A 22,083-nucleotide genomic window follows, 5' to 3' on the forward strand; every position below is an offset into this window, starting at 1 on the left:
CATAAGAGACTCTTAATCTCAGAAAACAAACTGAAGGGGGTGCCTGGGTGGCTCAGTGGGTTAAGCCGCTGCCTTCGGCTCAGGTCATGATCTCAGGGTCCTGGGATCCAGTCCCACATCGGGCTCTCTGCTCAGCAAGGAGCCTGCTTCTCTCTCTTTCTCTCTCTCTGCCAGCCTCTCTATCTACCTGTGATCTCTCTCTGTCAAATAAATAAATAAAATCTTTTAAAATAAAAATAAATAAATAAATAAATAAATAAGAAAGAAAACAAACTGAGGGCTGCTGGAGGGGAGGGGGGGTAGAAGGGAAGGGTGATTGGGTTATGGACATTGGGGAGAGTATGTGCTATGGTGAATGCTATGAATTGTTTAAGACTGATGAATCACAGACCTGTACCCCTGTACAAATAATACATATGTTAATTTAAAATAATAAAAAATAGTAATAAATAAAAGCATCACATTTAGTGAAAAGGAAAAAAAACCCCACCCTTTTCATGTTCTTTGGCTTTTTCTAATTTTGCCATTGAGAGAGGCTTCTAATAACCTCTAACAGTTATAACAAGACTCTACTTGTCCACACAAAAGTCAATACTTTGCTTCTTTCCCAAAAACCAACATATTTCTTCAGAAGGCAGGGCTTTCCTTAACCAAGCAGCAAAGGTGGGTCAACTCACAACACAGTGAAACACAGCAGGGATCATAGGTATAAAAATAATACTTCAAAAGACAAACTGGTAAGTTGTGGGATTTCTGGGTAATGGCAATACATGAAGAACCTCAACTTTGAAAACCAGGCCAGTGCAAGTCCAGAAACAGAAAATAAATGAGATCAGAATACAGATGGATAAAAATGAGAATGAATGGTCCTGGGTTACTGCCTCTATAACCAAGTACTTATTTACGTGTCTGCCCTTCCTAGATCAGGAGCCCTGGAAAGAAATGTTCTCTGCTCATCTTTATACACCTACGGCCAAGCATATGTACTGCGGAGAGACATATAGATGTAAAAATTAAGTAGTGATCTGGCAGAACATGTTGACTGGGAAATGTATAGTACTCTCAGGAATAGTAAAATCTAAGAGGAACAAGTTCAAGATAGATAGTGGCATTAGAGCAGATAGAAAGGAGGTTTGGGTTTTTTTAGCATCCTACCTTGAAAGCATCCACACTAATTATCTTTTTGAATTTCATAACTGGGTAAGAACTTCAGAAATCATCAAATCCAAATCTTTTTTTTTGTAAGGGCAGAGTCAGACCACAGCCTGATTTAGTCTAAGGTCACACAGTAATATAGATAGAAGGACTAAACTCTAGTCCTAGACTATAAGGTCCAAGAGTCTTACAAAAGGTGAATTAAATAGATAAAATGGGGCGCCTTGGGTGGCTCAGCTGGTTGAGCAACTGCCTTCAGCTCGGGTCATGATCCTGGAGTCCTGGGATCGAGTTCTGCATCGGGCTCCTGGCTCCATGGGAAGAGTCTGCTTCTCCCTCTGACCTTCTCCCCTCTCATGCTCTCTCTCTCTCTCTCAAATAAGTAAATAAAATCTTTAAGAAAAAATTTGTAATGAATAAATTTTAAAAATGATTATTATGTACTTAAGAGTTTTAGAAATACTTGTCTCACATGCGGAAAAAGTTTTTAGATACTGACTTTGGAAAATATATATCATACAAAAGGAGGTCGGGTGCTCTATCCCCAGGTTTGGAGGGCTTTCAAGTTCCCTTTTTATTACTCATTAAATGTAGCATTTAAAAAAAAAAAAAAAGAGTAGTATCTACCTTTTAAATCTCATAATCCCAGAACTAAAATCTAGCCCTACAGCCATATCCCTGTATTTAACCCTTCCTTTCCATATGGTATCTGTTTAACTAGCCTCCCATATGATCCCTCCCTCCTGGTATTTGTTTTAGACCCCTCCGCCCACAGTGGGTTCCAATGCTAGGTCACAGAAGACATTACAGCATCTGTCTTGCTTTCTTTGATTACTTGTTCTGGAGGAGGGAGGACATTAGTCCTACAGAGAGGCCCATGTACCAATAGATAGTGAGTGAGCCACCTTGAAAGCACTTCTTCAGCACAAACCAAATCTGTAACCTCAGCTGACAGCTGACAAGATAATTACAACCTCATTAGAGACCCTGAGCCACAATCACCAAGTTAAGTCCTTCAAAACCATGAGATAATAAATGTTTGGTTTTTTGTTTTTTTTTTTTAATTTATTTGACAGATCACAAGTAGGCAGAGAGGCAGGCAGAGAGAGAGAGAGAGGAGGAAGCAGGCTCCCTGCTGAGCAGAGAGCCCGAAGCGGGGCTTGATCCCAGGACCCTGGGATCATGACCTGAGCCGAAGGCAGAGCCTTTAACCCACTGAGCCACCCAGGCGCCCCAATATATGTTTGTTGTTTTAAGCCACTAAGCATTGGGGCAATTTGTAGTGTAGCAAGAGGTAACTAGTATAAGTTACTCATCTAAAATCACAGTCAATTAGCTACAATGAAAAAATCATTTTAGTACTGAAAAGTTCCAGTAAACAAATACAAAGAAAACAGTACAAGAATTTGGCTCAAATAGTCCAACTAAAATCTGAAAAGTTTACTATAGCAGAAAAAGCTTAAAAGGTGGGGCGCCTAAAAAGGGGGAGCGACTGACTCGGTTTCTTTCCTCTCATGTCATGATCTCAGAGCTCCATGTTGAGCCCTTCACTGGGCTCTGTGCTCAGCACAGTCAGCTTGGGATTCTCTCACTCTCTCCCTCTGCCCCTCCCACTTACACTTGCTTGCCCTCTCTCTCTCAAATAAATAAATAAAATCTTTAAAAAAGTTTTTAAGAAAGAAAGAGCTTAAAAGTCAAGAAGACCCAGTTTCAAGGACCTCCACCAGTCTCTGACAGAGAAATGCATTTCACAGCTTCTCTAATTTCAGATTACTCATCTGTATAATGGAAATAATGCTATTTCCCTGGAATTTATAACAAATTAATACATGTGAAAATACCTAACACATTCACAAATGTCAGCTATTAACACTTTTGTCATGTGAGTCTCCCCTTATGTAAAAATTAATGAGTCAGTTCTTTTTTCCCCTCCATAACATTATTTTCCCACATTTTAGGAAGAGACCTTACTCTAGTCTTTAAAATGTCATACTTTCTGGCTGGAATCCAAGTTCAAAAGTCATTCTACAGTCCACAAAGTAGTTGCTTGCTCCCATGGAATGCAGGCTTCAAAAATCCCCAAGACAAATCTCATTGACTAAGAATATATTCATTGAGTTTTTGAGTATTTATGTTTCCTTTCCAGGTAAGATAGAGTAGCTAAGAGGTAAACCAGCATTCCTATCCAGGATTGGAAAAGCCAGACAATGTTGAGAGACTATTTGTCTGAAGACTAGTGATTTTACAAATATGGTGGGATTTTACCCGAGAGGGCTTATCAATTCTCGAAGCAAGGAGAGTAGTGTTTCCCCCTAAGATGTTCACCTAATACCTAATACCTGCAACCTATAAATGTTAAAATTGCATGGTGAGGGGAAATTAATGTTGTAGATCGGAACTAAAATTGGTGATCAGCTGACCTTAAAGAGATTATCCTAGGTTATCCAGGTCAACCCAGTGTAATCAGAGAATCACATTCAAAGTGAAAGAAGTACAGGGTGCCTGACCGGCTCAGTTGGTAGAGCATGCAACTCTTGATCTTAGGGTCATGAGTTCAAGCCCCATGCTGAGAGTAGAGCTTACTTAAAAATAAATAAAAATTTAAAAATAAAATTAAAAGATAAAGTGAAAGAAGCACATGTGAGATTTTTTAAAGTGGAAGAAGGGGACAAAAGCAGAAGAGTCAGAGAGAGATTTAAAGATGCTATACTGCTGGCTCTGAAGATGCCATAAGGAGCCACAAGCCAAGGAAAGCAGCTAGTCTCTCCAGAAGTGAAAAAGTGGGTGAGAGCCCACTAAGATTCATTTGGATCCATCAATTTGGATTTCTGACTTTCAGAACTATAAAATAATGAATTTATGTGTAAGTCATTAAGTTTGTGAGAAGTTATTACAGCCCAAAAGGGAAACTAACACTGAGATTTGAGGGGCATCTCAAGAATGGGGGAATGGTTGGTCTTTCCCTCAGGATATCTGTTTAATCCCTGGGCTAAAAACAGGGCCAAAACTAAAAATCTAAAGGTAAAAGTCTCTGAAATAATAATAAGTGGTGCTTCCAGCAGTCTTGAGAGTCAATGATTAAAGTTAGAGATCCCTAGGGAAGGAACTGCTAAGAATACAGCAGGTTCTTAGTTGAAGATTTTTTTTTTTAAGATTTTATTTATTTGACAGAGGGAGATCACAAGTAGGTAGAGAGAGAAAGGGAAGCAGGCTCCCTGTTGAGCAGAGAGCCGGATGCGGGGCTTGATCCCAGGACCCTGAAATCATGACCTGAGCTAAAGGCAGAGGCTTAACCCACTGAGCCACCCAGGCGCCCCCTTAGTTGAAGATTCTAAAGGTCCAGAGGCAGATCAGAGACTGAAACTAAACAGAGCTAGGAGGGGTGCCTGGGTGGCTCAATGGGTTAAAGCCTCTGCCTTAGGCTCAGGTCATGATCCCAGGGTCCTGGAATCGAGCCCCCACATCAGGCTCTCTGCTCAGCGGGGAGACTGCTTCCTCCCTCCCTCTCTCTGCCTGCCTCTCTGCCTACTTGTGATCTGTCTGTAAAATAAATAAAATCTTTAAACAGAGCTAGAACTCAGCCTGACTGGATTAAGATCATCATTCACCACTCTAACCACCAAACAGAAGGAAGAATGAAAATCCTCTCTACAGAAATATATCATCATCCAGAATCTCTAAAATACTTTATAACCAACATACAGCATGCAATCAAAAGTATGTCAAATGGCAGGAACACATGACTGAAAACCGGAAGGGAAAAAAATATATGAAGAGACTAACAGTTACTACTGGAATTAGGTGACAAACCTTGTAAGAATAAATGATTATTACACTGGAGAAAACAGGTGAAAAAGAAGTCATCAGAAAACTAGTACCTACAAAAAAGCGTCAAATGGAAACTCTAGAATTAAAAAATACAATATTGGAAATTAAGAACTAATTAGGTGTTTAATAGCACATCAAAGGAAAAAGACAGATTTAGAGACCCAGAAGATAAATCAACAGAAATCATCCCATTTGAAGCAGAAGAAGAGAATGTAAGACACACAGACACTGAACACGTCTGGCACATAACCAAAAGCTCTAATATATATATATATGTAACTGGAGTCTCAGAAGGAAAGAGGATGAAGGCAGACCTGAGAATTTCCAGAACTGATAAAAAGACATTACCCTCACAGACTCAAAAGGATCGGAAAACCGAAAGATTAAAAAAAAACAACAAAAAAACTCACTAGACACACAGTAAAAAAATCTCACAATCACCCAGATTAAAGACTTCATTAAGCTTCCTCTCTTCCACAAACAGAAGCCAGAAAACAGCAGAATCTTTAAGGTACTGAAAGAAAGTAACTACAACCTAAAATTATAAACTTAGCAAAATATTCTCCAAAAATGGTACTGAAATAAAAGTACATAAGAAATATTTACTAAGGACTCCTGGGTGGCTCACTCGTTAATCATCTGCCTTCAGCTCAGGTCATGATCAGAGGTGCTGGGATCGAGGCCCACAGCAGGCTCCCTGCTTGGCGGGAAGCCTGCTTCTCCCTCTCCCGCTTCCCCTGCTTGTGTTCCCTCTCTCTCTCTCTCTCTCAAATAAATAAATAAAATCTTTAAAAAAAGAAAGAAAGAAAGAAAGAAAGATAGAAAGATTGATTTACTAAATACCCAGTATGTACCAGGTACTGTTCTGGGAACTGGGAATGCAGCAATGAATAAAATAAAGTCCTGCTCTCACACAGCTTTCATTCTAATGTAAGAAATCAAAATAAAGACAAAATAACAAATATGTACATTGAGTATATTGAGTGGTATCTCTACTAGCTCCTCCCTGAAAAAATTAAGCTTCCTATCCCATTTCCAACATCTTTCCCCTACTAGTCATACCTTACTATTCACATTTCCTAGACTTTATTTAACAACAGAGGCTAGTATTTCTGTTAATAACCCCCAGAGCATCTAACATAGCTTATAAATAAGAACTTTCTGAATAGTCAGTAATACTTAATTTGTAATTTATAAACTATTGCTAATTTATAATAAATCCAACTAGTGTGGTTAGTCCTATCTCCTTTTTGCAAGCCTACATGCCATTTCCTTAATGATTCAGAAATATTTCAGAATTCTCAACCTTTTTGGTCTCAGACCTCCTTTCTACCTTAAAAAATTAAGGACACCAAAGAGCTTTGTTTACGTGAGTTATAACTGTCAATATTTATGTTAGCTGCTAAAATAGAATTTTTAAAATAACTCATTAACAGTAATAGATCCCATTATAGATTGATACAAAAAAAACACTTTAATGAAAAAACTACATCGTAACAAAAAGCTAGGAAGAAGCTAGAAGAAAAGAAGAAAAAGGTAAGAAGAGTGCACTACTTCATGTTTCAAAGTCTCTTTAATACCTGGCTAAATAGAAAATAGCTGGATTCTCATATCTGCTTCTGGATTCAGTCTCTTGGATGTATTGTGGGGTTTTTTTAAATTAATTATTTTTATTTTGGAGAGCATGACTGGGAGGAGCAGAAGGAGGGAGGGAGAATCCTAAGCCAACTCTGTCCTAAGTGCTGAGCCCAAGGCTGACCCGGAGTTCATGACCTGAGCTGAAACCAAGAATCAACTCACTGCACCACCCAGGCGCCCCTTTTGGATATATTGTTTTATCTGAAGAATAAAGGAAATGTGGCTTCATAAAAATAAGCAATTTGAAAAAAAGAGGAGCACTTGGGGCTCCTGGCTGGCTTAGTGGATAGAACCTGCAACTCCTGATTTCAGGGTTTTAAGTTCAAGCCCCACACTGGGTATAGAGATTATATTAAAAAATAAATAAATACATACACACACATATATTTTTAAATTTAATATAAATAAACTTAATTTAGTATAAATATATAAGTTTTTTGAAGATGAGCACTTTAAAAAAATTATTTATTTATTTGTCAGAGAGAGAGAGAGAGCAGAAGCATGGAGAGCTGCAGGCAGAAGAGGCAGAGCAGGCAGAGGGAGAAGCAGGCGATCCCAGGATCCTGGGAGCATGACCTGCGCCAAAGGAAGATGCTTAACCAACTGAGCCACCCATGAGTCCCAAAGAGGAACACTTTCATAGGCTTTTCACTTAATTATGGATATTCTTCTTGAAATTACACCAAAATGCAAAAAGTGGTTGTTTCTTAAAGGCTGTTTGCAAGGTATAATTTGAAACCATGTTAAAGAACTTTTCATATTCTTGGTGGTCTATCTTGTAGTCTGAATGGTTCATTTATCAATGCATGACTGTGAAGTATCAAAATTGGTCAATGGAAAATTGGTCATTTGGAAAATATTGGTAAAGTTAAACTGATCTTCCAAATATTGATATATTTTATTACACAGTATTTCATCAGAAGTTTTTAAATATTAGGAAGCAGTCAGTCTCAGTAGCAAACGTAAGTTTTCCAAAATTTTAATTTTCACTTAAAAACTTAAAAAATGTTATCATTAGCAAACATACTGTTAGCACTTTTCCTTGAATTAACAGGTGTATTTCATTCATTTGCAGAAACATTCACCATATGTTTGCCATTTGTCTAAAAAAAAAGCCAGTCAGTCATTCAAGAAAAAATGGGTTTTCCATCAAACAAGCGGCTTGTTCCGTTCACAAATCAAACTGCACAGATGTCTTCTTCAAGACACCCTCTGTAACTTTAGTATGCCCAAGTGCTTCACACACAGCTCTACCTAAGCCTACTTTACCACCCACGCTATGAAAAAGATGTGTACTTAAGGGATAAGATAAAATAAAACTAGTAACTTTTACTACTTCATCCAGACCAAGTGAAAAATGTTATTTTTTTACTGTCTGTAGAGGTGAAGAATACAATGACTACTTGTATAGTTGGGTGCCACTGATACGACTAGTGCTAGGATTCCCTACCTACTGTTTTACCTACCCACTGCATTCTGCACCATTAGAACAAAGGTCAGCACATTAAAAAAGGCAAAAGTCTTAGTATTATCATACAACAGTTGTGCTTTCAAAGACCATACTTTGAGAACTACAGCATTAGTGACAGCATTGTTTTTACATCACTGTCAGTTCATGTAAGTGCCAGGGAACTACATGCAAACGATAAGCTTTAAAAATGTCACTATATATTCCAAGCACTTAAAAAGCTTGTCCTTGGGGTGCCTGGGTGGCTCAGTGGGTTAGGGCCTCTGCCTTCGGCTCAGGTCATGATCCCAGGGTCCTGGGATTAAGCCCCGCATCAGGCTGTCTGCTCAATGGGGAGCCTGCTTCCTCCTCTCTCTGCCTGCCTCTTTGCCTACTTGTAATCTCTATCTGTGAAATAAATAAATAAATAAATAAAAGCGGTCCTCTTGGAATTTAAACACTTTTTTTTCTTGCTTCTTACACTATGACTGTGGCATTACCTACAAATAGTAAAATAACTTATTAGCACCAGAAGAAAATCTTATCTAGCTCCCCTTGGTATATGATAAGCATCTACTAGGCAAGGACAAGTATTTACTGAGTTTCTACTATGGCAAAGACTGTTAGTGTGCCATATGCTATGGATGTGGAAGACTCAGCTCTCATACTCAAGTCCCTCCCTCACATCTGGCTGTGGAGACTTAGGTATTGGGATGGCTATATTTCAACCTCATGCAGGCTATACCAATATCTACATGAAGCACCATACAAACAAAGATAAGGAAGCACTAGAAAGGTAAAGAAGAGGGACCTGGCAAGAGATACGGTAGTATCTGAGCAGGGTCTGAATAGAAGTACATCAGGCAGTTGAGAGGAGAAAGAGGAACACAAGAGGGAGGAGCTTGAGCAAATTTAAGAAAACACAAATGTGTTATATGTATTAGCAATAGAAAGAAGGAAAGAAATTATAAGTGGTACAGTTGGGGAAGATGGGAGAATCAAGAACAGCAGCAGCTGACACTGAAAAAAATGCGCTGATACTAAGATGAGGAAGCCATGAATGCCATATAAAGGAATCTGGACAAGACTTAAGGGGCGGGGGAAGGGGTGGACAATGAAGTTTTTTTTAGCAGGAAAATGACTACTACATTTGTATTTGGTAGTATGACATAGACTGGAAACCTAGAGACAATGAGGCAAAATAAAAAGAGGCCTTAGGATTAGTTTGTAAAAAGAACAGGAGTAACAAGTTTCAGAGGTAACTGGATCAGGGCTAATTGGATATGGGAAAAGCAGGAGGAAAAAATTAAGGGTGACTCTCAAATTCCACGAACAGTTAACTGGTAATTTAAAGCAAGAAGAGCCTTGAGGAGACAATGCAGTAAATCTGGGTTTCAAGTGGATTTCAGAGAAATACCTGTCCAAAATGTCGCACTTTACAGGTTTTTACCTGTAAATACTTGCTAAGAATCAGAAAATACTTCTTAGTCTCTAGCTTCTACTTAATCCCTTAAAAATGTACAACGGTGATTAAGAGAAAGGATATATTACCAAGCAACTAGAGTCTGTTAATATTTGAATTAGAAGTATGACAGTTTCAAAGGAGACTGCAAAGTAAGCCTGGGGGGAAGTGTCTGGATTATAGCTATTCTTAGCTTTGTCTAAACAAATGTCTTAGTAATAAGGAAATGTTACCTAATACTTCATTATCTGCTGTACTTTTTGCCAAAATGTATTAAGTGTCAGGTCACTTCTGACACTTCCTTTAAATGGAACATAGCAAAAATGAAAAATGCTATTGAATGATGTTTACATTAAGAAAAAAATTACATGGAAAAACTTCCAGTACAGTATCTGGCATTTCTCACTCAAATCTTCACACCCTTTTGACCCTAATACTAGCATTCTCATTTTTAAAAATGAAAAAAGTAGAGCTCTGAAAAGTTAATCTGCCAGAATGCTGCTGTTTCAGTAAGAACTTCTTTTTTTTTTTTTTTTTAAGATTTTATTTCTTTATCAGAGAGAGAGAGGGGGAGAGAGCGAGCACAGGCAGACAGAATGGCAGGCAGAGGCAGAGGGAGAAGCAGGCTCCCTGCTGAGCAAGGAGCCCGATGTGGGACTCGATCCCAGGACGCTGGGATCATGACCTGAGCTGAAGGCAGCTGCTTAACCAACTGAGCCACCCAGGTGTCCCTCAGTAAGAACTTCTTAAACTGCCTTTCGAGATACTAACTACCCCGTCAGTTTAACTCAAATACCAACTGGACATCAACTATTCACCAAGATACATCGAGAAATGAGACATTATTCAAGATAATCCCAGATGACCTCCAATCACTGTTAAAATGAAAATTTAGGAAAAAAGCAAAAATTTGGATTCTTACGTGATTATGGAAATCGAATGACTCTATAAAACGTGCTATTCTTTTAGAACTATAGACCCAACAATGGCCCACATTTTAACTCACTTGGGCAGTTTTGTTTTGCTCTGTTTTTTTTTTAATTTTATTTTTTTTAAAGATTTTATTTATTTATTTGAGAGAGAGAGTGAGATCACAGTAGGCAGAGAGGCAGGCAAAGAGAAAGGGGGAAGCAGGCTCCCCACCAAGCAGAGAACCCAACACGGGGCTGGATGCCGGGACCCTGAGATCATGACCCGAGCCAAAGGCAGAGGCTTTCACCCACTGAGCCACCCAGGCGCCCCTGTTTTGCTGTTTTAAGTAGTTTTTTTTTAATGCTGGAGGAAGAAAGGGTAAAAACTGCGACTACTATCTCCATATGCCCCAAAGGATACAGCTATCCCAGGTTAGAAGCCTCTGATTATAGTTCATTCTTTCACAAGTGATCATCAAATGTCAGCCAAATAAATCCTCACTCCTACATTTATCCCATCATTTAATAGGAATAACTAAGCTATTTAACAAAGCAACAAATAATAGTATGATAACATACAAAAGATGACCTGTATATTGTTAAAGTCTTAGCCAAGTTATGGCCTGTGATATTATGCCTATTAAGACAAAGTGTCTAGTAGAAAATAGAAAAGCAGTCAATTTTATCAAAATTTTATCAAAAATACAGGTTCATTGTTGTATGAAGAAAGAGGGTCTCATTAACTTCAGGAAGAATAGCTTCCAACACAAAATTATATTAAAAAACAACTTTATCAAAAGGGTGACCCTAAGAACAATAGGTGAAAGTTACAATAGCACATTTTAATTACATTTTAAAAAATCAAGAGTTAAATTTGAAATGAGCTACATCACAAAATACTTCACTGTCATTTATCTGTAGTTAAGCAGAGATTGGAATGTTACTGAGAGGATTCTTAGAGACAACAAAGAAGAACAAGGACTCTCAGCCCTGGGTGTGCATTAAAATAATCCAGGGAAAATTTCTGTTTAATGACAATGCGTGGTCCAAACTCCCAGAGACCCACTGCTTAGTCTGTTGTGGGGTCTGAGTGCCTGCCTTTAAAAGAAAAATCTCAGGGCAAGAAATCTGAGTAAGATCACATTAATGTCAATACACTCACTGGTTGTGACATTATGCTATAGTTCTGCAAGGTGGTATCACCGTAGAAAAATCAGCAAAGGGTATGTGGGATCGCTATGCTATCGTTGTTTCTTACAACTGCAATTAGAAGTGTGAAAAAAAAATCCCCAGGTGATTCCACTACGTAGCTAAAGTTAAAAAAGAAAAAAATTATTGGACTGAAGAATCTCAAATTTCTTCCAATTCTAAGAGACTGGAAGCTATTTCTTTTAATCTTAGCTATTGGAAAGTAATAAAGAATGCTTATCATCTAAAGCCAGATACAAATAATTTATAGTTAATCCTAAGTAAAAAAATCCAAACTACTATGCCTCTCATTTGTATATAAATTAAATGGATAGATAAGCATTATACAATGGTTATCCTTCACCTCCTGACAAAGCCAAACGGTATGTAGATGATGGAAGAGCCTCTGAGATGACCCCAAGGATCCCTCACCTCCTCATCTTCACACTTGTGCAACCTCCTCCCCTTGAGTGTGTGGATACAGTTAATCACTTAAAACAAGTAGAACAGGACAAAGTGATGGGATGTCAATTGAAATGAAATTATAAAAAGACTGTCTTCTCTCTTGGGGGCTCTCAGACTCTTCATTGTGAGGAAAAGAAACTGCGTTATAAGCCACTTTCCGGAGAGGCCCACATGGCAAGGTACTTGTGTCTCTGGCCAACAACCAGCCAGTGAAAATCTGAGGCCTGACAACAGAAGGGGAATCTCCCCTCCTCAAGCCTCGAGAACTGCAATTTAGCTGATACCTTGCTTGCAACCTTAGCGGAGTTAACATGAGACCCTGAAGCCAGAGGCACCTAACCTAACTCAGCTGCACCCAAAACATGACCCATAGAAACTGTAAGATAGTGTTTTTAAGCCACTGAATTTTGCAAAAATGTGGAGTTGAAGATAACTAATACATACAGCTACCATATGTCAAACCCAAAATAAAGGAATCTAATCTGATGGCTTCTGCCTTTCTTCAGAGTATCAAACCTTCCAGTTTCTTCAACCTTACCACCCACAATTTACAAACTCTGTTCTACTTTAGTGAAGCTCACCATTATTCGGACACTTTCCTTGTTCTCACTTCATTCAATTTCTTAAAATGGCTTTCTATCCCTTTTTCCTATCTATCCAAATCCTAGCCATCCAATCCTAGCCAGATAACACCCACAGATTTCTCTTCCATGAATACCTATTACTATCCACTTAGCACCTGATGAAAAGACTTTCTGACCCAATAGCTTTGAGTGTCTAAATTCAAAGAGATCATCAATTCCTTGAGAATGTCTTCACATATTCTCTTCACTATTTACTATAGTACTGAGCAGGAGCAGTTACAATATCCAAAACCTTTTATTTTTTTCCAACATATTAAATAAAGAAACTCAAATATTTTTGTGTTTAAAAAAAAAAAGCAGTGGAAAGAAAATCAAGTGCTCCAACCTAGAATGTAAGGTGCCACTAGTTTGGTTTGCATGTTTGAAATAACTGAATTAAAGACCACTTTATCTGAAGGATACCAGTAATAATGACAAATCCCCTCCAACTCTATTAGCCCAGCAAGCGCTGTGAAGCACTTTTGAAATTTCCCTTCTATTAGTTTCTTAAACAACTTGCCTTCCACCATTAACCTACCTCTGTTGTAATTTATCACTATACTGATAACACACTGAGAAACGCTGTTAAATTTCAACTGCATCAGTGGTTCTCAAACTTAAGCTTGCATCAGCATCACCTGGAAAGCTCATTTAAACCAACGGCTGGACCAACCTGTGAATCAGACCCCACCCCCAGAGTCTGATTCACAGGATTACTGCCATAAGCGATTTAATAAGAATTAATAGAATTTAAAAACTTATGGCTCAAATAAGTTCAAGATCAGGTGGGAAAAGACAGAAATTCAAGAGGAATAAACTATACCGAACACTTTTTATTAACAGCTTCAAGATACACACTCTGTCCCCTTCCTCTCCTCTTCCACTCCCTACCCAAATAAGTTAGCCAATTTAAGTTCATCCTGATTTGCACACTTCAATTCACTTCTCTGAAACAGTGAGCATCTCCAATTAACTAAGATTATAAAAGGATGTTATAACTAAGATTATAAAAGGATGTTAGATTTTTAAAAAATCAATAGTAGTTCAACTCTCTTAACTACTTCCCATATTAAAACAAACAAACAAAAACAAAAACTGAAGGTTCTGAGATGTAAACAACACTTGCCATTTGGAGGAAAAAGCCAGGGCTAAAACTGACTCTGAGTCAATAATGCTGGTATACACTGCCTCTCAATTTATGCTTGAAACCTCACCTTAGAAGTTCTTTAAGTCTTTTAATTAAATAGCTGAAATAAAAATAAAAACTGCAACAGCCACCAGAAAATTTCCCCTGTAAAGATATCTGTTGTCTTTAAAACAGGCTATTTAGCATAATAAATCTTAAAACAGCAAGACACCCACCCACTTCTTTATACCTTCTCTGTGACCACTTCTATCCATCAGCCCATGCTCCTTCTCTGCAGAACTACTTAAAAGTAGTATTCCCGGGGCTCAGTAAGTTAAGCATCTGCCTTCAGCTCCTGTCATGATCTCTGGGTCCTGGGATTGAGCCCTGCATGGGGCTTCCTACTCAGCGAGAAGCCTGCTTCTCTTCTCCCTCTCCAGCTCTCCCTGCTGTGCTTGATTCTCTTTCAAATAAATAAATAAAATCTTTTTAAAATTAATTGATTAATTTTAAAAAGGGATATGCCTAAGGGTTACCACCTTCTCACTCTACTCATTCTCCCTGCGTCAAAATCATGACAGTAGATGAACTATGACTATCCCAGTGGTTAAGAACTATCATTGGAGTGGCTAAAAATATATAAATGCTTAGGCTCCAACTCAGACTTAACTGATGAACAACAATCTCTGGGAATGAAGCCCAAGGACCTCTATGTTCCCCACCTTTATATGCTCCTTAGGCAAGAACCATGCCCTCTAATCTAGTTGACACGGTGACTGGCATACACACACAAGCACAACCAACATTTGCTGAATAATGTTGTGGAAACACAAAATAGCAAGTTTAAAGGCCTCTCAATCGCAGAACTGTGTGGTGTTTAATAAATTACCAAGCTGCTAAAGCAATTACATTAGAAATCCACTGTTCAATAATACTAGTTAATAAATACAGTTAATAATACTAGTTAATAATAATACTACTAACTAATAATACTAGTTAATAAATACAGTTGGGTAAGTTAAGGGCTTTTAGTACTTCTTTAATATTTGTATAGGTTAAACAAAACCCCTGATCTATTCTTGAAAGTTCACAAGGTAATCTAGGTAGCCACAAAGATTTAAATATAACAAAGCCAAACTAAACAAATTATAACAAGAGAGTTACAAAAGCTAGAAAACCAAGAGTCTTCTAAAACAGAAAGTGTTAACTCATATGAAAGCTAAAACTAACCCACAGATATGTACAAATTACAATATTATCTACTGTTGCCCAGAATTATTCTCCCCAAAGTAGTAATAAAATTCCCAAGGAAAAATTAATCTGGCAATGTGAAAAGCATTTCAATCTTTATCTCCTGCAAATTTATTTTCAAATTTACTAATAACATACCTGATTTCATATTGAAAAGTAGCACTGGGGAGCAGGGGATTTAAAATTTTTTAGAATTAACAGTAAGTTCTCTAATATGAAGTAAAACAAGGGGTTTTAATTTGATAAACTTAAAACTTATTGCCATATTAAACAATTTTTTCAACTAAAAAACCTAGAGAAATGATCTTTAAAAATCTCAACGAATATAAAGAGGTTTTATAAAGCAATAAAAAATCCCAAAAAGGGCTCAAAATGAGCAAAAGCAAAGGGCAAATTACAAAGAAATACCAATGTCCTAAGATACATGTTAAAAGTTCTCTTCACCTTTTTTTTTAAAAGCAAATTTTTAAAATGATGACTATTTTATCCTAATTAAGCACTGGCTGGTGGGGGGGAACTAACATAGCCTTTCTTAAAGCAATGTGGTAGGTAGTATGTATCAAATGCCTTGAAAATAATCACATCATTTGACTCAGCAATTCAATCTATTCTAGAAAATAAAACATTCAAAGATTTATCTATGACGATATTCCCAATGAAGTTAGTAAGAGCTAGAAACTAAAAAATAAAAAGGAAGGCCAATAATAATGGACTGATTAAATAAACTAGTCTAGATTTATAATCATGTAAACACTGAAAATGGAAAGTTATTAACAAGAGAAAACTGTTGAGACTCCTTCTGTTTCCATAACCTGCTTTTTTCTACTGAAAATGAGAATATATAGTATGATTCTGATGTTATTAAAATATATGTATAGCTCACCCAGAGGTCTGAAAAGATAACTAACTTCAAATTTTATGTCTCTCTCTTGGTGTAGATCTCGTCTTTTTTTTTCTTGCCTAGTCATTTCTTTCTTAGAGTGTGCATGTATGACCAGTGTAACTTTTTAAGCTTAAATCTAACATAAAAAAACAATTGCCACAACCAAAGCCTAGTTTAGATCTAAGAAGCACACCATTTGGAAAAAAGATGACCTGGGATACACCCTATTCTTTCCTTTACTGGTATTTTGAAATATAAACTTAACAAGGAACTGAAATTCATATATTCAGGAATGCCATTCAAGAGACCTTAACATGAGGTCAACTAAGGAAAATGATAGTTTTCAAAAATCAGGCATGGACACCTTTTAAAAACAAACAAACAAACAAAAACCCTTAGTATTTTGTGGTCCTTATTAGCTCAGTTCATCTGTGTTTATTCTCTCTCCCCTAAACTAACAAAGAAAGAATGATGTCATATGCATTAGCTACATCCCTGTTCCAGAAGTGACATGAAGAACTTCTAAGGTTTGGCCTCAGTGCTTAAGACACACCTAAGAGCTGAGAAAAGCTGGATGAGATTTACTACATGAAAACAAAGAAGTTAAATAATAAATATCCATTATCCATGAGTTTTTAAAGGCCTAACATGTCAATAAAACAGGTAAGTTTGAAAACATTGGATTTTATGTACTGTGGGGGTAAATAATGAAAAGAGAAAGGTTTTACTCTAACTTCTTTTAATAAAGTTTCCTCAAAAAAAAGAAAAAAGTGTCAACTTAGTGGCCTAAGAACTGTCATATTTTTAGAAGCAGAAAAAGAGCAATAAAACTTATCTTCCTTCTATATACCTTCAATTTCCTCCTCAGAATGCAGTATCCCTATAAAGTTTGAGATGTCCACTGTTTAGTAGTCCCACTATATATCAGATTTTTTTTACTTACTATAATTCAAAACCGGGTCTCCAAATGAGCCAAAATAGACGTTTCAATGAAAGTATTCCTTACTAGACAATACTGTAAAAATCTGCTATTCACGCAAACTGAACAAGTAGCAGTGACATACTACTGCCAATTACCCAGTGAATGTTAACCAATTAATGGGGGGGGGGGGGGGGGTAATGAGTGAGGTAGAAGAAGGCAATAGTAACTTGCTCCTGTATATAGTTTCTTCATATGTAACTAGTGTTTTCTAAAAGTTGCATTGAATCAAAACTTCATTTTTATTCTTCAATCGTATCCCTGACCCCTCATAATTTTTTTCCCCAAACAAATGTAAACTTTGGACTTCCTAAAGCTCAAAAATGCAAAATCTGACCCATGAGATCAAACGAGTTGTGTTATCAACTTAAACCAAGCCTAACTCACCAAGAAATAAAAATTATCAGAGAAAAGAGTCCAGAAGCAGAAAGCCCCTACTTTCTCACAATAGAGTCTTGTCTAATATTAGACAGTAACACTGCGTTTTGTTGTTTTAGCTGCAAGGCTGGGTATGCAATAAGCAGTAGCCATTCCAACAGCTTCAAGTCAGTCACTGGCTACCAATGAAAAGTAGCATTAGGTCCCAAACAGCCAGCAACGACATAAAAAGATGAGAGCAGAAGCTTCACCATGGGTAAAGGCCCATCAGCACCTCTTCCGAGAAACAGTTCCCTTCCCCCACCTTTAAGTAAGGCACTTAAGACTGCCAAGCAGATCCATTTCTTTATTAACCGGTGCCCGCTTGGGGCAACCGTACACCAAGCTGCTCTTAGGCCTACTCCAACCCCTTCCAAAAGTGCTCAAGCGAGAATGAAGGCCGGGATAACCCTCTCAGGGGCCGCGTTCGTGCTGCTCTTCTCCACCCCCCCTCCGCCCCGCCCCGCCTCTGTAGGCGCTCCTCCGGCCAGAGGAAGGACACCGGACCCAGGGACAGGCAGAAATTGCCCGCAAGAGAAGTGTTCCGCGGCCGAAGGCCTCCGCCATAGCAGGACCTGGAAAGCACCGCCCCCAGCGCACCTCCCCACACCCGGCTAACCGGCGAATGTCTGCTTTCGACACCCTCTTATCCCCAGCAGAGGCAGCGGAGGAGACAGGGCCGGGAGGAACCGGGCTGAGTTGCGCACCAGGCCCAGGCCTGCCCCTCGGGCCGCCGAATCTGCTCCCCAGTCCGGCCAGGTCAAGCCAGCGCGGCGGCCACCCTCACCTGGATGACCTCGTTGACCTCTCGGATACATTCCACCATGTGTTGCAGAATCTGCTCGGCCGTGAGCACCTCGTAGCGGTAATCCTCCTCCTGCTCGTGCCCTGGCCCGCCGCCGCCGCCGCCGCCGCCACCGCCACCGCCGGGCCCCAGAGCGCTGCCGCCGCCGCCGCCCGTCTCCCCGCACAGCAGTCCGTCCCGCTCCCCGCCGACGCCCAGCCCGGGCTCCACCAGCTCCACCTCGCCCAGATCCAGGTTATCATCGTCCGGCTCATCGTCGTCCTCGTCTTCCTCCTCCTCGGCGCCGCTGTCCTCCTCGCTGCACTCTTCGTCCTCGTCGAACTCGTAGTTGTAGCCCTCGTCCGAGTCCATGGCGCGACACGCGAGGGCCCGGCGAACGCTGGCCCTGAGGCGGGGAGAGGGCGGGGACGCCGAGGCCCCGGCTCTCGCTCCGGCTCCGGCTGATGTCCGGACGCAGGCCTGGCTCCGGCCCCGCGGGCCGCGGCTCCTCCCCGGGTGCGGCGGTTGGCGGTTGGCGGCTGGCGGCGGCGGCGGGGAGGACGCGGAGGAGGGAGGGAGGGAGCGAGGGGGCCGCTTGCCGCCCGCCTCAGTCAGACGCGGCTCCGCTCCGGCCTCCGAGAGAAAACAGTCCCCAGCGCCACCTCCACGGCCGCTGCTACCGCTACTGAGCCAACAAAGGGGCGTGCGTCACCGCGTCGCGCTGCGTCGTCGCGTCACTCCTCTTGGCGTCACTGCGCCCCGCCCCGCCGCCCCTGCGTGGAGAACGGGGAGACCCCACGGCCCGGCCTGGCCCCAGGAGCTCGGCACCGCGGGAATCGCCCTCTGGGTTCCGGCTGCGGTTCGTCTGTGGTCCGACACCAGTGAATCCTGCTCGTGAGGAGGGTGCAGCCTCCTCGTTACCGAGAGCAGCTCTCCTGAACCCGGCGCTGGGTTTTGCCGCAGGCCGTAGGGATGCACCCCCTTCTCTGAATCTAGCGAAGGTGGCCTTCCCACCGGGCGGCGGAGACACTTCCCGTCCACCCTGGAGTAATTCGGGGAAGTCCTAGGCTGTTGAGCTCACATTCCTACTGCCCGAGCTACTAAATGGAAACCTTTTCAGGCGGAACCTGTGTACTGAGGGACAGGTGAACCTCGTTTTAAGTAGTTCCGCTTCTGTACTCCGGGACAGACAGTGGTTTTTTAAGTCGCTGATAGTGACGTCATATAGAGAAGCGTTTCCTGAACTCAGCTCAGCAGGAATCTACCTATTCAGGGCCCTAAACAATGTAAACAATCGCGGCTTTCCTTAATGGAGCACCGTGTAAGGGCTCTACAAACCACCAGTACCCATTGTGTATCTGCGGCTCGAAGGAAAAGGGACTTGACCAAGAACACTGTGTCAGCAGCTGGGTCACCTAAAACATCAATCATAAAAATGCTTTATAATGCATAATACGGATTAGGTACTACAGAGTGTATAAAATGCATTGTAATATAACCCAAGACAAGCAGTTATAGGAATATCTACAAGGACCAAATATAGCAGAAAGACAGTGCTTGTCTCTTAGAAATGTACTGTGTGAGCTATGTGTTGATTGATGGCTGGGAGTATAACAGAGAAGGTAGGGAAGTTGATCTAGACTGAGATTAACAGAAACAAAAGCTTAGTAGGTGCAAAGTAGTTTACGTCTCAGCAGCTTATAGCGCAAAGAGGATAAATGGGAAAATATTGGGCAAGTTAAGGGTCAGGACAGTAAGAGTATTTTATGCCATTCTAAGAATGGACTTAAATCTTTCTAAGTAAGGCAGGAGAACCAGAGAAGTGTCCTGAAGGAGGAAGAGGTCTAAGAAAGCATCCTCTTGGGATAACCTAAAGAATTGACCAGATTAGACATTTAAAAAAATCTGAATCCCTAATTTACAGATAAATCTTACTGTTAAAATGACAGATTCCCTTTGGAAATGGATTTTTAAAATTGAAAAATGCCTTTAAAATGTAAACAAGCTTCTACCCATTTGTCAATTCTGTAAATGTTTAAATAATCAGAATTTCCCAAAATAATCTGGATTTGTAATTTAAAGCTTTTAACAGAAATGCTAGTAGGTCTTGGTCCTTTGATTCTATTTCTACTTAGCAAGTCTAGGTTGCTGCCACAGCTGGGGTAAACTGAGGAGACTAGCAACCTTTCTCTCTACCCCATCGATACATTGTTTGGGGTGAGGGGGAATTCAGTTACACTTGGGAGTACCCACAACTCCTTTGCACCATTTTTTTCATCCTACCCCTACCTTGAATAAATCCTACCATCCTTATTGTCCCCTTTGGTATTAGAGCAATTTGGAGAAATTTGCATAATCACATGCATTTTATCGTTAAATTCCAGTTATCAAGCACAACTGAACAATCAACACCATCCAGCAATCCTGTTAAAATTTTCTGAATTGTCCTCCCTCTTCAACAGTTTTCTCAAACCCCCACTGCTGTCTTTCCAAATCCTCTCATAGTAGGTACCTTCACACCGCAGAGAAATTTGAAATCATACGGGCCAATGTGACCAGCTTGCTGAGCAAAGAAGAGAGTGTTAAGGGATAAAGTCAGAGAAGGCCTATCAAGGCAGGGGGGCAGCACAGCTTTATAGGCTATCTTAAGAAGTTTACATTATTGCAAAGGGAGTCATTAACAGGTTTTAGCAGAAGAATAAGATAATATTGTATGCATTTTAAAAAACTATGGCTAAAAAAAAAATAAGAACTATGGCTGCTTTGTGAAAAATGGGCTATGAAAGCAGAGACCAATTATGAGGCTCTCTCAGCAGTCTGGGTGAATAATGATAATGGCTTGGGCCAGAGTTGTGATAGTAGAGATGATGAGAAGTCATTCAGGTATAATTTGAAAGTAAAGCCAATAGCTTTCCTGATGGCTTAACTGTGGGATTGTTAGAAGAATCAAGGATGGGTATTAGATTTGGAGCTTGAGGAGCTGGGTGAATGGAGGTACCATTTACTGAAACACGTTAAATTTGAAGTGCTTGTTAGACATCCAGGTAGAATATTGAATAGGCAGTTATATCTACTAGTGTACAAGACAGAAGGTCAGGGGAGGTAGGGCTGAAGATAGAAGTTTCTGAGTTTATGTAAAAAATGTTGATGAGGGGCACCTGGGTGTCTGAGTGGGTTAAAGCCTCTGCCTTCTTAGATCATGATCCCAGGGTCCTGGGATCAAGCCCCACATCAGGTTCTCTGCCCAGCAGGGAGCCTGCTTCCTCCTCTCTCTCTGCCTGCCTCTCTGCCTGCTTGTGATCTCTGTCAAGTAAATAAATAAAATCCTAAAAAAAAATGTTGATGAGAAGCATAGGATAAATGTTGAGAGCTTAGGCTTTGTAGAAAACAGACCTGAATTTGCCTGTGCTCCTCCAGTTGCTGTCTATAACCTTGACCAAATTACTGAACCTCTCTGAGCTTGACTTTGGAGGATTATAATTCCTATTTTCATAAGATTATTTGTGAGCATCAGATGAATAATATATTTAAAACACTTGACATAGTGCCCAACACAGAAGTGCTCACAAAATTAGACCTTAAAAAAAGTGTCATAAGTCACCTTGCACCTTTGGAAAAAACTATAGCCGGTTGGGTTTATAATCTCTTAATTGATTTTTTTTTGAATTATGCAAGTATGCACATGGCCTCAATCATTCTCATTTTCTGAGGGAGAATATTGATCTGCTTTTTTCTCAGAAATCTTTTCCATAGTCTCATAACTTCTTTTTTGGTCAGTATCATGGGCAACATCATAGGGCTTCTGAATCTTGGGGCCTCTTATTCAAGAATAAAGCTTCATAACCAGAATTTCAGCAACACTCATTCCATTGATATTTTGGAAATTATCTTGGAATCAGGTTAGGTTATAGCACTATTTAAGGAAA

At 40.0% G+C, this 22,083-nt stretch overlaps 1 protein-coding gene across 1 annotated transcript in view; it reads right to left on the reverse strand.

The window, feature by feature from the left end:
* Nucleotides 1–18,767, reverse strand: part of ARIH1 (ariadne RBR E3 ubiquitin protein ligase 1) — a 118,152-nt gene extending 99,385 nt beyond the window's left edge. The window contains exon 1 of the mRNA XM_059371891.1: nt 18,161–18,767. Within this exon, the coding sequence (XP_059227874.1) occupies nt 18,161–18,529 (369 nt within the window). The 5' untranslated portion in view covers nt 18,530–18,767. The remainder of the gene's footprint in view (nt 1–18,160) is intronic.
* Between the last annotated feature and the right edge of the window lie 3,316 nt (nt 18,768–22,083).

This window comes from Mustela nigripes, chromosome 13 (assembly GCF_022355385.1).
Source record: "Mustela nigripes isolate SB6536 chromosome 13, MUSNIG.SB6536, whole genome shotgun sequence".
NCBI classification, from domain to species: Eukaryota; Metazoa; Chordata; class Mammalia; order Carnivora; family Mustelidae; genus Mustela; species Mustela nigripes.